General features: G+C 21.4%; 2 protein-coding genes across 2 annotated transcripts; one reads left to right on the top strand and one right to left on the bottom strand.

Annotated features, from left to right (window-relative positions):
- Window positions 1–8949: 8949 nt before the first annotated feature.
- OCT59_030117 (uncharacterized protein) lies at window positions 8950–10730 on the top strand. The gene is made up of 2 exons (XM_066146447.1): window positions 8950–9382; window positions 9509–10730. The coding sequence occupies exons 1-2, from the start codon at window positions 9036–9038 to the stop codon at window positions 10608–10610; spliced, it is 1449 nt and encodes a 482-aa protein (XP_065995088.1). The 5' UTR covers window positions 8950–9035; the 3' UTR covers window positions 10611–10730.
- Window positions 10604–12138, bottom strand: OCT59_030116 (uncharacterized protein). Its single transcript, XM_066146446.1, has 3 exons — window positions 11781–12138; window positions 11604–11691; window positions 10604–11514 (listed from the first exon to the last, which is right to left on the bottom strand). Exons 1-3 carry the CDS (start codon window positions 11952–11954, stop codon window positions 11096–11098), a joined length of 681 nt encoding a protein of 226 aa, XP_065995087.1. The 5' UTR covers window positions 11955–12138; the 3' UTR covers window positions 10604–11095.

Below are 12138 nucleotides of genomic sequence, written 5' to 3'. Positions count from 1 at the left end.
TAGATATATGGGATGTTAATTATCTTTATAATTTTACATTTATATTAAAAAAATAAAATTAGTTATAAAATAATTGATTTACTTAAATTTTATAAGATAGCCTGTATATCTACTTGATACTAATTTAATTTGTTTATAGCCTTTAAATACATTTTGTGCTAGAAGTAAAGGCAGGATTCTACTTACTTATAATAATAGAAAATTGATCCTTTATTAATAATTTTTATCTTACTTTTTTCTTAAATTCTATTGGTTAATTAATTAAAAATAAAGCTTTAATCAGTTCAATTCTAATAGGATTCCGCTTACTTATAGGATGGGTCACTTCCAGGCCTAAGATAAAAATTATATATAAAATTCTTTGAAAATCCTACTATAAAAGGAAATTTTATGTTATATTGTTGTGATTTTTTTTCTTTTTAGCTAATTAATCAAATTAATCAATAGAATTTAAGAAAAAAGTAAGGTAAAAACTATTAGTAAAAGGTCAATTTTCTATAGTAACCTTTATTATAAGTAAGTAGTGTCCTATTTTAATCTAACAACCTGAACTGAAAATTTGGATTAGTTCAGTTCAGGTTGATATTTTAACTCAGATTAAAATATTTGGTCTAGTTTCAGATTATAAATCTAATTGGACTAAATTAAACAGGTTGGGACTGAATCAGATTGAGTAAATATTTTTGCAATAGTTTTATATTAAAACTGTTGCAATTATTTAATTATTAAATAAAAAAATATTATAAAACATTTTTTTAATATATTATTATAAAAAATATTTTACGCAATATTTCAATATTAATTTAATGAAAAAATGTTTTTACAACATTTTTATAATTAATTTAACAAAAAAATAGTGTGAAACGTTTTTTTAAAGTAATTTTAATTAAAAAATGTTTATGCAATATTTTTTTAATTAATTTAATGAAAAATGGTATAAAACATTTTTTAATATATTATTATAAAAATATTTTTTAAAAGTAATTTTAATTAAAAAACGTTTTTGCAATATTTTTTTATTATAGAATTAGATTGAACTAGCATTTAGTACACAAAATCTATTCAAATTTTGCCAGATTTTCTGAAAGATTTTTGAAAAATCTGGTAAAATTTTTTAAATCTTGAATGGTTTCAAACATTTTTATACTGCAGATTTCAGTATTTTCCAGAAAATTTCTGGAATTTTTCTAAAAACTTTTTGTACACTAGACTGAACTGGACCAAAATAATTAGTTTATTTCAGTCTAGTCTTATTGTTTCAGATTATTTTTTTAATATAAACTGGATCAAATCAAAATAAACTAATTTTTTCAGTCCAGTTCTAAGTTACTCCCAATTTAGGCCATTTAAAACTTTATTTAAAAAGGAAAAAATCATAACAATATAATATAAAATTTTCTTTTATAGTAAAATCTGCAAAGAATTTTATATATGATTTTTATTTTAAATATAAAGATGACTTATTTTATAAGTAAATAAGGTTCTACAAAAGCACTTTTATTACCTTTAAATAATAACTTTGAGTATAAATATTACTATAGTATAAATATATATAAAATATAAAAACTAAAATACCATAGTTTTTTATCATAATTAAATTTAATATATATTGTAATTTGCCAATTCTTATCTTTCTTCTTAAGTTTTAACTCTATTAAAACTAATTTATTTAATAATAACCAGCATATTCTTAAATAGTACTTATTTTTAATAATATCTAACTTGATGGGTAACTTACAAAATATACTCGTAAAAAAACTCCAGACATTACATATATAATTCACATTTGAGGTTTAACAAATTCAATCAAAATTAGGTTAAACTCATAATTTTAGATAAAGCAAATCGATTCTTATGCATCCCACAAACTGTACAATCACCCGTTCTTTCTTTTTTTTAAGATCGGGTGGAGTGGGCTTCTGACCTTCGGGAAAAGAAGAACCAAGATTTGTAAGTACGAATCTTGGTTTGTTTTTTTTAAATTTTTTTTTTTAATATTACGAACAGTTACTAATAACCGTTCTTTCTTTTTTTTTAGGATCGGGTGATTGAAAATTAATTAATAATTATAATTATAAGTTTTAGCAAATTGTATTGATTTTACAAAGTCATATTTTATATTTAAGCAAATTGGTACTTTTTTAGGACTCCACTTACTATTAAGATATGTTATTGGTAAAAATTTCACTTTCATATGAAACCTTACCTTAGAATTTGCTTAAATTTTATTGGTTAATTAACCAAAAGAAAAAAAATTATAACAATGTAACATAAAATTTCCTTTTATAGTAGAATCTTCAAAGAGTTTTATATGTAAACCTTACCTTAAGCCACAGGGTGACCTATTTTAATAATAGGCGGAGTTCTACTTTTTTTTAAATTTAATTTATCCTTTTTTTTTAACTTTTATAGATAATATTTTTAAAATATTAGTTTTGAAGTCTAGATTATATTTTGGCTAAAATTAAGTATAATTATGGCCAAAATTAAGCATAATGCAAGCCAAAAATTATCTGATTAATTTCGCAACATTTTATTTTTAATAATTATTTATATTTAATTTATTATTTTTATTAATTATTATTTTATCTATAATCTATATATTTTTAATTATAAATTATAAAAATTAACAGTTTAATTTATATTAATTAATTATTTTTTTATTAATAATAAAAAAAAATTGTTAATTTCGGTAAATTGACAATTAAATTTACTGATTTACAAATAATTTTAATAAACTGAAATTATATTTTATTAAGGGACAAATCATCACTCAACCGGAGAATTTTAATAATGCCGATTTATGCAAATTATCGCTAAAAATGGCTAATACTTCTTTTTTACTGGATTGTCATATCATTATGTGATATGATACACAAATTTTAAAGACGGTAATTAATAGTGACAATCCTAGCTAAGCCACTTGCAAAGTTTGAAATCGCTAGAGTTTCGTATCTTTGACTTTTCTATGTAAGAACGCAAGATTCTGATGGTAAATTTCCTATTAACCCAAATATTAGATGAAAAATTTTTGAATATTTTTCACTGTAACTAAGCTATATTTGGTTTTTTATTTAGTTTTTAAATCTTTATTTAGTTTTATTTGAATCTTTTTAATATTCACATTCTTGTTAAACTTATACAGTTTCTACTAAAACTACATATGTATACTTATAGTGCAAGTTTATGAAATATTTTTTTTGGACATGAAAGTTATTGTATACTGTTTTTTTTCACTTATTGGAAAAAAATTTATAGTAAAGAACAAGAAATTCCAAAAAATTTTTTTTTATTAATTACAAAACCCGTAAAATTAATTATAGAATGTTGATCATTTTCTCCAGTTGAATGACGATCTATCTCTTAAGCAAATTTAAATAGAATTTTACTATAACTTATATTTTGAGTTTTAGCAAATTAGTATAAATTTAAAATATAATAATTTAATTTTTAGCAAATTAAATCTATTTTAGCAAAAATAAAAAGTGCTAAATTCATGCAAATCAGTTATGAGTTATATATGTGATGTTTAGGATTCTCTCATAAAATATTTTAAAATTTTATATTTTAAATTCATTATAGTCTAATAATGGAAAATTCCAGTTTCTAGTAAAAATTTACTGAAATTGGAAACTGAAATATTGGAATACAACTGGAATATTGGAATAATAGAATATTAGAATCTTCAATAGAATATTGGAAATCTGTTCTGAAGTTAATTCCAGTATTCCAGTATAATATATACATTATTTAAATATATTATTAAATTAAATTTAGATCATAAAAATCATTTTTTATTTTTATATTAAAAAATTTTTTCCAATATATTAAACTATAGTGAAAAGCCTTTATTAATGCTCTTAATAGATTGATTTGATCAGATTGATAATACAGTATAATTTAAATTAACAACATTTTTTGTAAATATCTTATGATCTAGCAGTTTAATTTTAATAAATTTTTTTATTTTAATCAGCTTAATATAATCTATAAAACAAAAAAAAAAATTATTAAAATCCAATTACTAGATCACAAGATAATATTTTTCAGATTTGATTCAAATCAGATCAGATTAAATTAGATTACTAAAATTCTGATCTGATTTGAATTTTTAGAAGCATTAGCTTTCACATTACTTTTATAAATTTGTTTATGTAAAAAAAAATATTAAAATTAATCAAAGTAATTATCTAGCAATATGCCAATTATATAAAAGAAAAAGATTATATTTGGATCAAGGCAGAAGTATAAAGAATAAAAATATCAAATACAATTCCTAATATTGATAAACATTTATCTGAATGTAAAAATTTTAAAATTACATATTTAGAAAAAACATAGTTAAGCAAAATATTTTAGGCTTAGCAATTACAAGATTAGATAAACAAGTATTAATATAAAAAGTCTAGCAAAGATCACAAAAATACTGAAATATTAATCAATCAAATTAACAGATTTTAAATAAAATTAAAGCAAAAAATATAAAAATAAATACTATTATTACTGATTTTGCTTTTTCTTACAATGTAATTCAGTAAGTATTTTTAATTAATATTTATATTAAATTATTATAGTAGTATTATTCTAATAATATTTTTAGTTTTTTTTTTAGAAAAAATTAAAAAATATGCATAAAAATGTAATCTTTTTACTTTATTTTATATATCAAGAAATTGTTATATTATAGATATTTTTAAATCATTATTAAAATTTCTTAAAACTTCTAAAAATACAACTACTATTGTTAAATATTTTAATTCATCATCAAAATTCACAAAAAATCTTTGTAATGAGCAAAAAAAATATATAATAAATATTTTATATTAATATAACCTAATAATACATATTGGAATTTTTACTATTTTTGTTATTAGTCAATTCTTAAAAATAAACGTACATTAAAGATAAATTATTTTACTAACACAATTATTTTATAAACTGTTTTTATTTTAATTATTTATTTAGCCTTTAGTAGAAAGAAATAATTTTAGTAATATAACGATAATTCAGGATAATTTATCTATAGAAGAAAATTCTAGTGAAATAATAGCTAACAACATCATAACAATTTTCAATAGTTCAGATTTTTGGGTAAATCTTATAGAATTAAAACATATTTTTTACTTATATTGTTTAATATTAAATATATTACAAAAAGATAAAGCTCAACTATATAATGTATTATATGTTTTTGGATATTTTATGCAAGTATAAACTAATTTTAATCTGAGATGATTTAACTAGGATTATGAAAATTTATTAATTATAAAATCATCTAGTCATAAGCGTCATAACGTTTTATATATTATTTATTTGTTTATCAAAACATCTTTTAGTCTTTTATACTTCTTTGTTCTTTTACCTTTAACGTTTTAAATTTTGACCTTTTAATACAATATCTTTTTTTAGCTTTATTTATTTGTTTTATCTTTACTAATTAACCATTTTTTTTCTTTTTTTTGTAAGTTCTTTGGTATCTTAATAAACAGTAAATTTCGGGTTTTTTAGAATTTCAGATATTTATTTTTCTTTACAGTAATTAACTAGTCCTTTTTCTTTCTTTTTTGATCAGGTTTTTTTTTTGAATTTCTTCTTAGTTTTCCTGGATTTCTTTTGGATTTATGCTTGTATTTTTTTTGGTTTCTTTTCAGGTTTTTTGTAGATTCTAGTTAAATTTTCTTTTCTTTTCAAGTGGTTTAATTTCATTTTTATACTTATAGTATTATTTAATCTCTTTATTTTTAGACTTTAGTTTATTTCAATATTTTTTGTTTTATTTAACATATATTTTTATCATTGATTTCATTTTGATTTCATAAATTTTTTATTTTTTGAATTTGATTTCTTTTTTAATTGCTTCATTTTCATGTTTATTTTCAATATTTATTTTCTTTATCTTTTTCTTTATTTTTATTTATTTTCATTCCATTTTCTTATTTTTTATCTTTTATTATTTCCTTTTAGTACTCTTTATTTTTTCTCTTTATTTTATTTCTTTATTTCAACATTATAAATGTATAATAATTTTAGCTTTAGTTTAACTTATAAATAAAAATATTAAATTTATAAATTATTTTTTATAAGGGTGGGATAATTTAACCTAGGTTGTATAATTCAAGGAAGTAAGTTAATAAAACATGTACTTTGGAATGTGATGATAAAAATTATAAAGAAATGATAACAAAAGACTAGAAAATTGTTGGAAAACATAGGAGCAACTTTTATTTATTTTATATTTTTTTATACTCTTCTTATAAATTACAATTTTTTATTCCTAATCCTAAAATTTTATACATTAATTTTAATAAGAGGGTTTAATATTATTTTGTTAAATAGTTTAATAATAAACCAAATTCTATAATATGAGAATTATTAGTATATAAAGAAAATAAGTTTTTATTTAATGATTTTTTTTTATAAGAGAATTAGCAAAAACTTTACTAAATTATTGGTCATTCTTAAGTAATTCAGTTTTAAAATTATCACAAATAGCAATTAAATTATTTAATATATATATGAATTCTGCTTCATGCAAATGGCTATTTTATCAATAGAATTCCTACATACTAAAAAATGGAATAAATTAATTGTAAGTTAATTTATTTAGTAATATTTTTATATACATGTATAATTTATTAATTTACTTATTAATTCTATAAAAATAAATATAGTACTATTTGATGCATTTTATTAAGACAAATCTAAGTTTTATTCTTTTATAATCACTGGATAATAAATTAATGCAAATTTAAAAATTATTAAAAATTATGAAAATTTCACTTTTTAAAATTAAATAATTCTATAAATATAGATTATTTTAAAAATATTAGTTTTAGAATTGAAAATTATAAAATATTTTAAACCTATTTATTGTAATCTTTAAATTAAAATATAGTATTTAATTCTCTAAATATTAATGCAAAAATAATTGTAGTTTTATTTTTAAAAAGCATCAAAAAAAAATAATGATTTTTAAGAATTTATATGGATATTTTTTATGATTGGTAAAAGAATCAAAAAGTTTGAAAAAAAATATATATTTAATGATGTATCCAAAAACTTAATACTAAATATTTATTACAAATTAAATGGTATATTTTTTAATAAACTAAAATTGCATTGAAATATAGCAGTGAAAAAAGATAGCTTTAAATAGAACTCTAAATAGATTAGGTCAAACTAAATAATTTTAAAAATATAAAACAATAAATTATATTTTATATTATAGTAATTATATAGCAATAATTTAATTGTAAGTATTGTAAGTATATTTTTTAAAAAATATAGAATTTACTTAATTATAATACTAATAAATTAAAGATATATTAAGTAAAATAGTAGTAAAATATTTGAAGGTATGGTATTTAAAATAAAAAAAAAGCAAAAATATCATTTATATATAGTATATTGAATTTAAAAAATATAATTCAAAAAGTTAAACATTTAAAAATTACAATTTTTTAGGATTTTTTTTTTACAATTATGTGTTAGACATAAATTTTTAATATATATTGTTATAATTTCCATTTGTTGAATAATTTAAATTTAGAATGTGATATAAGATTTACGTTAACATTTAACAAAATTTTTGCCTAAAGTTTCATAAAGAGATTTTATTGACAAGTTTAACTCAACCTGTAAATGAAAACTTATTAATATAAGCTTTTATTACCTTTTGGTTAGACTGTTTATATTATTGATCCTATAATAATATAATTGTGATCATATAATTATTAGAATTATACAATCATTCATCCATTAAAATTTGACAAAAAAGTTTTTATTTAAAAAAGCCCATTAATTGGATAAAAAATAAACAATGATGAATCAAATTTATTAAAATGCATTATATGCAATTATGAAACAGCTCAGAATATGACCGACCCATCTGAAGAAAACAGAAAAAAGATGTGAAAACCGAAACGTTAAAGATCGACATATGAAATTTACGGAATTGTGTGAAACGCGCCATATGCATTGGATGCATTTTTGGAAAAAATCCTCGGAAGTTCTTGTTTGTTTGATATTTACAATATAAGTTAGTCCTTATTATCTATTAATTATTACCTTATGAGGAAGACTGGCGTCAATTGAGAGAATTATTAAAAAGATTTCATAAGTGTAAAGAAAAGCCATAGTAACGTGATTTAAATAATAGAATTCGAATGAATTGAAAGTAGATAATTAAATAAGAGAAAAAGTGACCATATAAATAAAGTAAATAATTGATCGGACGAAAAAATAAAAGAAGATATTGTTACATAATTTTATTACTACGATTAAGATTAGCGTAAATTAGTTTTGATCAACAAAGTGATTTTCAAATTATTGTTCGAACTTATGCTGAGAGAAATGGTTCGAATTTTGGAAGAAAATGGTTTTAGACGAAAGCGTTTTTATTGTGGTAAATAATTAAATAAGGAAAAAGTTATTGAAAATATTTAATTAAGTTAGTGATTCACGTGATTTCCTTTAAAAAAAAAATTATCGACTGCGGTCGATCGAACTTGATAATCTGGTCTCACTTTTTATTCTCACACCAAAGAATTATTATATCCTATTTCTGGCGCCTCAATAGAGGTAAAAAAAAAAAGATTTACTCTATATATTCCAATATTTGTTAATTATAATGAGAAAGCAATTTTATGCGTAAATGCGTAATTTATGATAAAACCGAACAAACAACCATTAAACGAATCTTTTTTAATGAACGCTTGTCGCAATGTAAGGTTAATCCCGTTAATTTCTTTTTGACATATCAATAAAAGGAATTTTAAATAAACGATAATTATAGGGAAAAATGCAAAGAACAAACATATTATATTCGTAATCACATGATTAATGATGAACAATAAAATCTTATCTTCATTGTACTTGTTGCATATGTTGCATTATTATTGAAGAAAAAAAAGTATAAAAATAATAATAGCTAAAAAAATTCGTAGGGGCGCACAAAAAACTTTTAAGTTTTTTTTTAAGAAAAAAAATTATTATTTTTTTTTTTTTCCACGAATTCATTTATTTATTTATACAAGATGTCAGCATATTATTTTCAAACTTTGCCTCGTTACAGACGTAAAATAGATATTGAAACGGCCAGCACTAATAGTACTATAGATCCCAATTCACCCGGGTTTACTACTAAATTAACGAAACCACCAGCATTAGGTTTATTAAATAATAAATATAGGTTACACGTCATACCTAATAATAATTCAAGTTTATCAAATCAATTTACACACAGAATATCTTATAACACAAGGAATAATGCTTATTATGAAAATAGTATATTTAATAAAAAATATTTAAAATCTTGGAAAAAAGGATGTATGGAATATGATAATATTGCTTATAAAGTTGATAACGAACTTGATTTACAAATGTAAGTTTAAAATGTATAATTGTATATATATATATATATATATATATTATATATATATATAATATATTCATATATAAGTATATTTTAGTTTGAATATACTCACCGAATCAATTTTTTTTTTTATAGGGTATATTTAGCGAGAGAACCTGATACCGATAGATCAACCGAACCAGGTTATATAATTTGGCAATTCGATTATCGTTCTGGAAATTTTTTAATATCCTCTCTAAATCTTCGATTAAAACATTGTACATTTGATGATTCTGTCTCAATAAGATGGTCAATCTCTCCATTACCGACGCGGTCCAATCCAACTCCAACCTTTCATCCGATCAATTCCGATCTACTACCCACATGTACACATGATAATCAATATAAATATCAAAGTGATAATACATTGAAAGATGTTTCGTCATTAATTAAAGGAGAGTATGGATTTAAATTAAAAGTTGACTTAATCGGAGGAGATATAGATGATGCATGGCAAAAAACTCAATTATTTAGACAAAAAAGAACTGGTGGAAGTGATGATTTAGTGGATGATGATGAAACTTTTGGATTTGATGTTAAAGTTGAATTAGTACCTGATATTGTATGTGATCCTTTACCTGAAATTATCAGAGAAAAAGGAGAAGAAATGTTGTTTAATGATAAAGAGACTAGTGATTTTATCATTTCTCTTGAAATTAATGAATCTAAAGAAAATCAAGAATATTATGTTCATACAAAAGTATTATCTTCGAGATCAGATTATTTTAGAGCTCTTTTAGATTCAAAAATGATTGAATCAAATAATGGGTCATTAATCCTTAAAGATATTTCAGCAAAAACGTTAGAAATTATATTAGAATTCTTATATATTGGTGAAATTACTTTAGAATTAGAATCTATCGAGGATTGGATTGATTTAATATATGGAGCATCTAGGTTTTTGATTCATACTTTAGTTCAAAGATGTGAAAAAGCACTTAAAGAATTAGTGAATGAAGAAAATGTTGATGATATTGAAGCGATTGCAAGAGAATGTGGGGCTGAACAATTAATAAGGTATTTTGATATGTTATTAGATGTAGACGATGAAGTTACCACTTCTTCCGATGAAGATAAAAATAAATTGAACGCAGAGAAGAAGAATGCTAAAAAGATAACGAATATTGGAGTAACTAGTTTAAGAAATATTTTTAGAAGAAAGAATAAGAAATCGAAGAAGTTACTTAATTTGGTTTAGAAAAAAAAAAAATTTATTTATTCCAATTTCTTATTTTGTAGTTGTAGTTGTAAAATTTTATAAAAAAAAAAATTTGTAAAATAGGAAAAACATTTTAAATAAATTATCGTCTTAAATTTGAAAATAACTAATTATAAACAAGCTCCTGGCTGAAATTCTGACATTACTGACATTACGAAATTAAGATAACATACTGACGTATTAAGCCAATAAAAACCGTTCTCATTGTTCTTCTTGCGAAATAAATTACGTCGAAATGATAACGACTTAACGATGCATCATTCACGTGATTTTTGTGGTATGCACGATAAATTTTCTGAATTTTTATGTCCTTTTTTGTGAAAGAATTAATTCATAAATCTAACTTATTAACAATAATATAATATTTATTATTAAATTTGTAACAGAGTTATCGTTAGAGAACATTATTATAAAACACCTATATTAATTCCTGTCAAAAAAAAAATTATAAATAATTTACTAATTTATACATTTTCAAGTTTTGCTTTATGAGTATCTTTTGTTGCCTGATCAGTATTATCAACGACTCTCTTAATTCCTTCAGCTGTAGGAACTGTTCTTTGTTTAGATCTGCATCGTTTAACCAACAAAAATCCTATAGCTGAAATCATGGCAAAACCAAATATACTACCAATTACAATTCCAGCAACTTTACCAGTATTGTTCATTTCATTTTCAGAAGCATTGTTGTCATTATCTTTATTAGCCTTATTAGATGGAGTTGGTTTGACAAATGTAGGTGGCTCAGTTCCGCCAACATAAATGACACCCCACATACCAGCTGAACAATGGGAACCAACACTACACATATAAGTAATTGTATCTTTTTCGGCTGTGATTTCTAAAGTAAAATTTCCAGTTGGTGGATTTGTTAAAGATTGAACTAAGAAATAATGAATAATATTATTAATTTAATCGAAAATAAATAGAGTTAAAAAAATTTTTTTTTTTTTTTAACAAATATTCACTTACAAGCAGTAGGATCCTCTTTCATTTCACATGAATGCTTGCCTGAACTTTCAACAACATTATGATTTCCTCCCTTAAAATTCCAAAGAATCTAAATTTCCATAATAGAAAAAGAATTTTTTCTTTTGAGAAAAAAAAAATATGAAATTATAAACAAATTAAATATAAAAAATAACTCACAGTATCTCCTTTGTTCGCTGTAACTTCTTGAGGAACAAATTTTAAGTTTTCTGGCCCTCCTCCACCAACTTCAATAACGACAGTTTCTGCAGCAGCAAAAGTACTACCGATAAGGAGACAAGCCAAAATAAGCGCAATTAATTTTTTTGAATTTCGTTGTTGAAGAGACATCATGTACTTTTTATTTTTTTTATTTATAACGTTATTTTTTTTTTTTTCTTAAGCGATTTTCTTTTTTTTTAATTTATTATATAGAATTTATTTATTTATTCTTCGTTAAACTCAAAGAGACAAAAAGAAAAACATAAACTGGTTTCTTTTTCTTTTTTTTTTTTTTGGGTAATTCAATATATATAAC

Source organism: Rhizophagus irregularis, chromosome 9, assembly GCF_026210795.1.
Source record: "Rhizophagus irregularis chromosome 9, complete sequence".
NCBI classification, from domain to species: domain Eukaryota; kingdom Fungi; phylum Glomeromycota; class Glomeromycetes; order Glomerales; family Glomeraceae; genus Rhizophagus; species Rhizophagus irregularis.
Note: the sequence above shows the minus strand (reverse complement) of the source record. Positions and strands in the feature narration are given on the sequence as shown.

What these genes read in the sequence shown, in the direction of transcription:
- OCT59_030117 (XM_066146447.1), top strand. Translation starts at nt 9,036, where the DNA reads ATGTCAGCATATTATTTTCAAACTTTGCCTCGTTACAGACGTAAAATA. An exon ending in AACGAACTTGATTTACAAAT is followed by an intron (nt 9,383 to 9,508) that starts GTAAGTTTAAAA and finishes TTTTTTTTATAG; the next exon opens with GGTATATTTAGCGAGAGAAC.
- OCT59_030116 (XM_066146446.1), bottom strand. Translation starts at nt 11,954, where the DNA reads ATGATGTCTCTTCAACAACGAAATTCAAAAAAATTAATTGCGCTTATT. An exon ending in CAGCGAACAAAGGAGATACT is followed by an intron (nt 11,692 to 11,780) that starts GTGAGTTATTTT and finishes ATGGAAATTTAG; the next exon opens with ATTCTTTGGAATTTTAAGGG. An exon ending in GAAAGAGGATCCTACTGCTT is followed by an intron (nt 11,515 to 11,603) that starts GTAAGTGAATAT and finishes ATTATTTCTTAG; the next exon opens with TTCAATCTTTAACAAATCCA.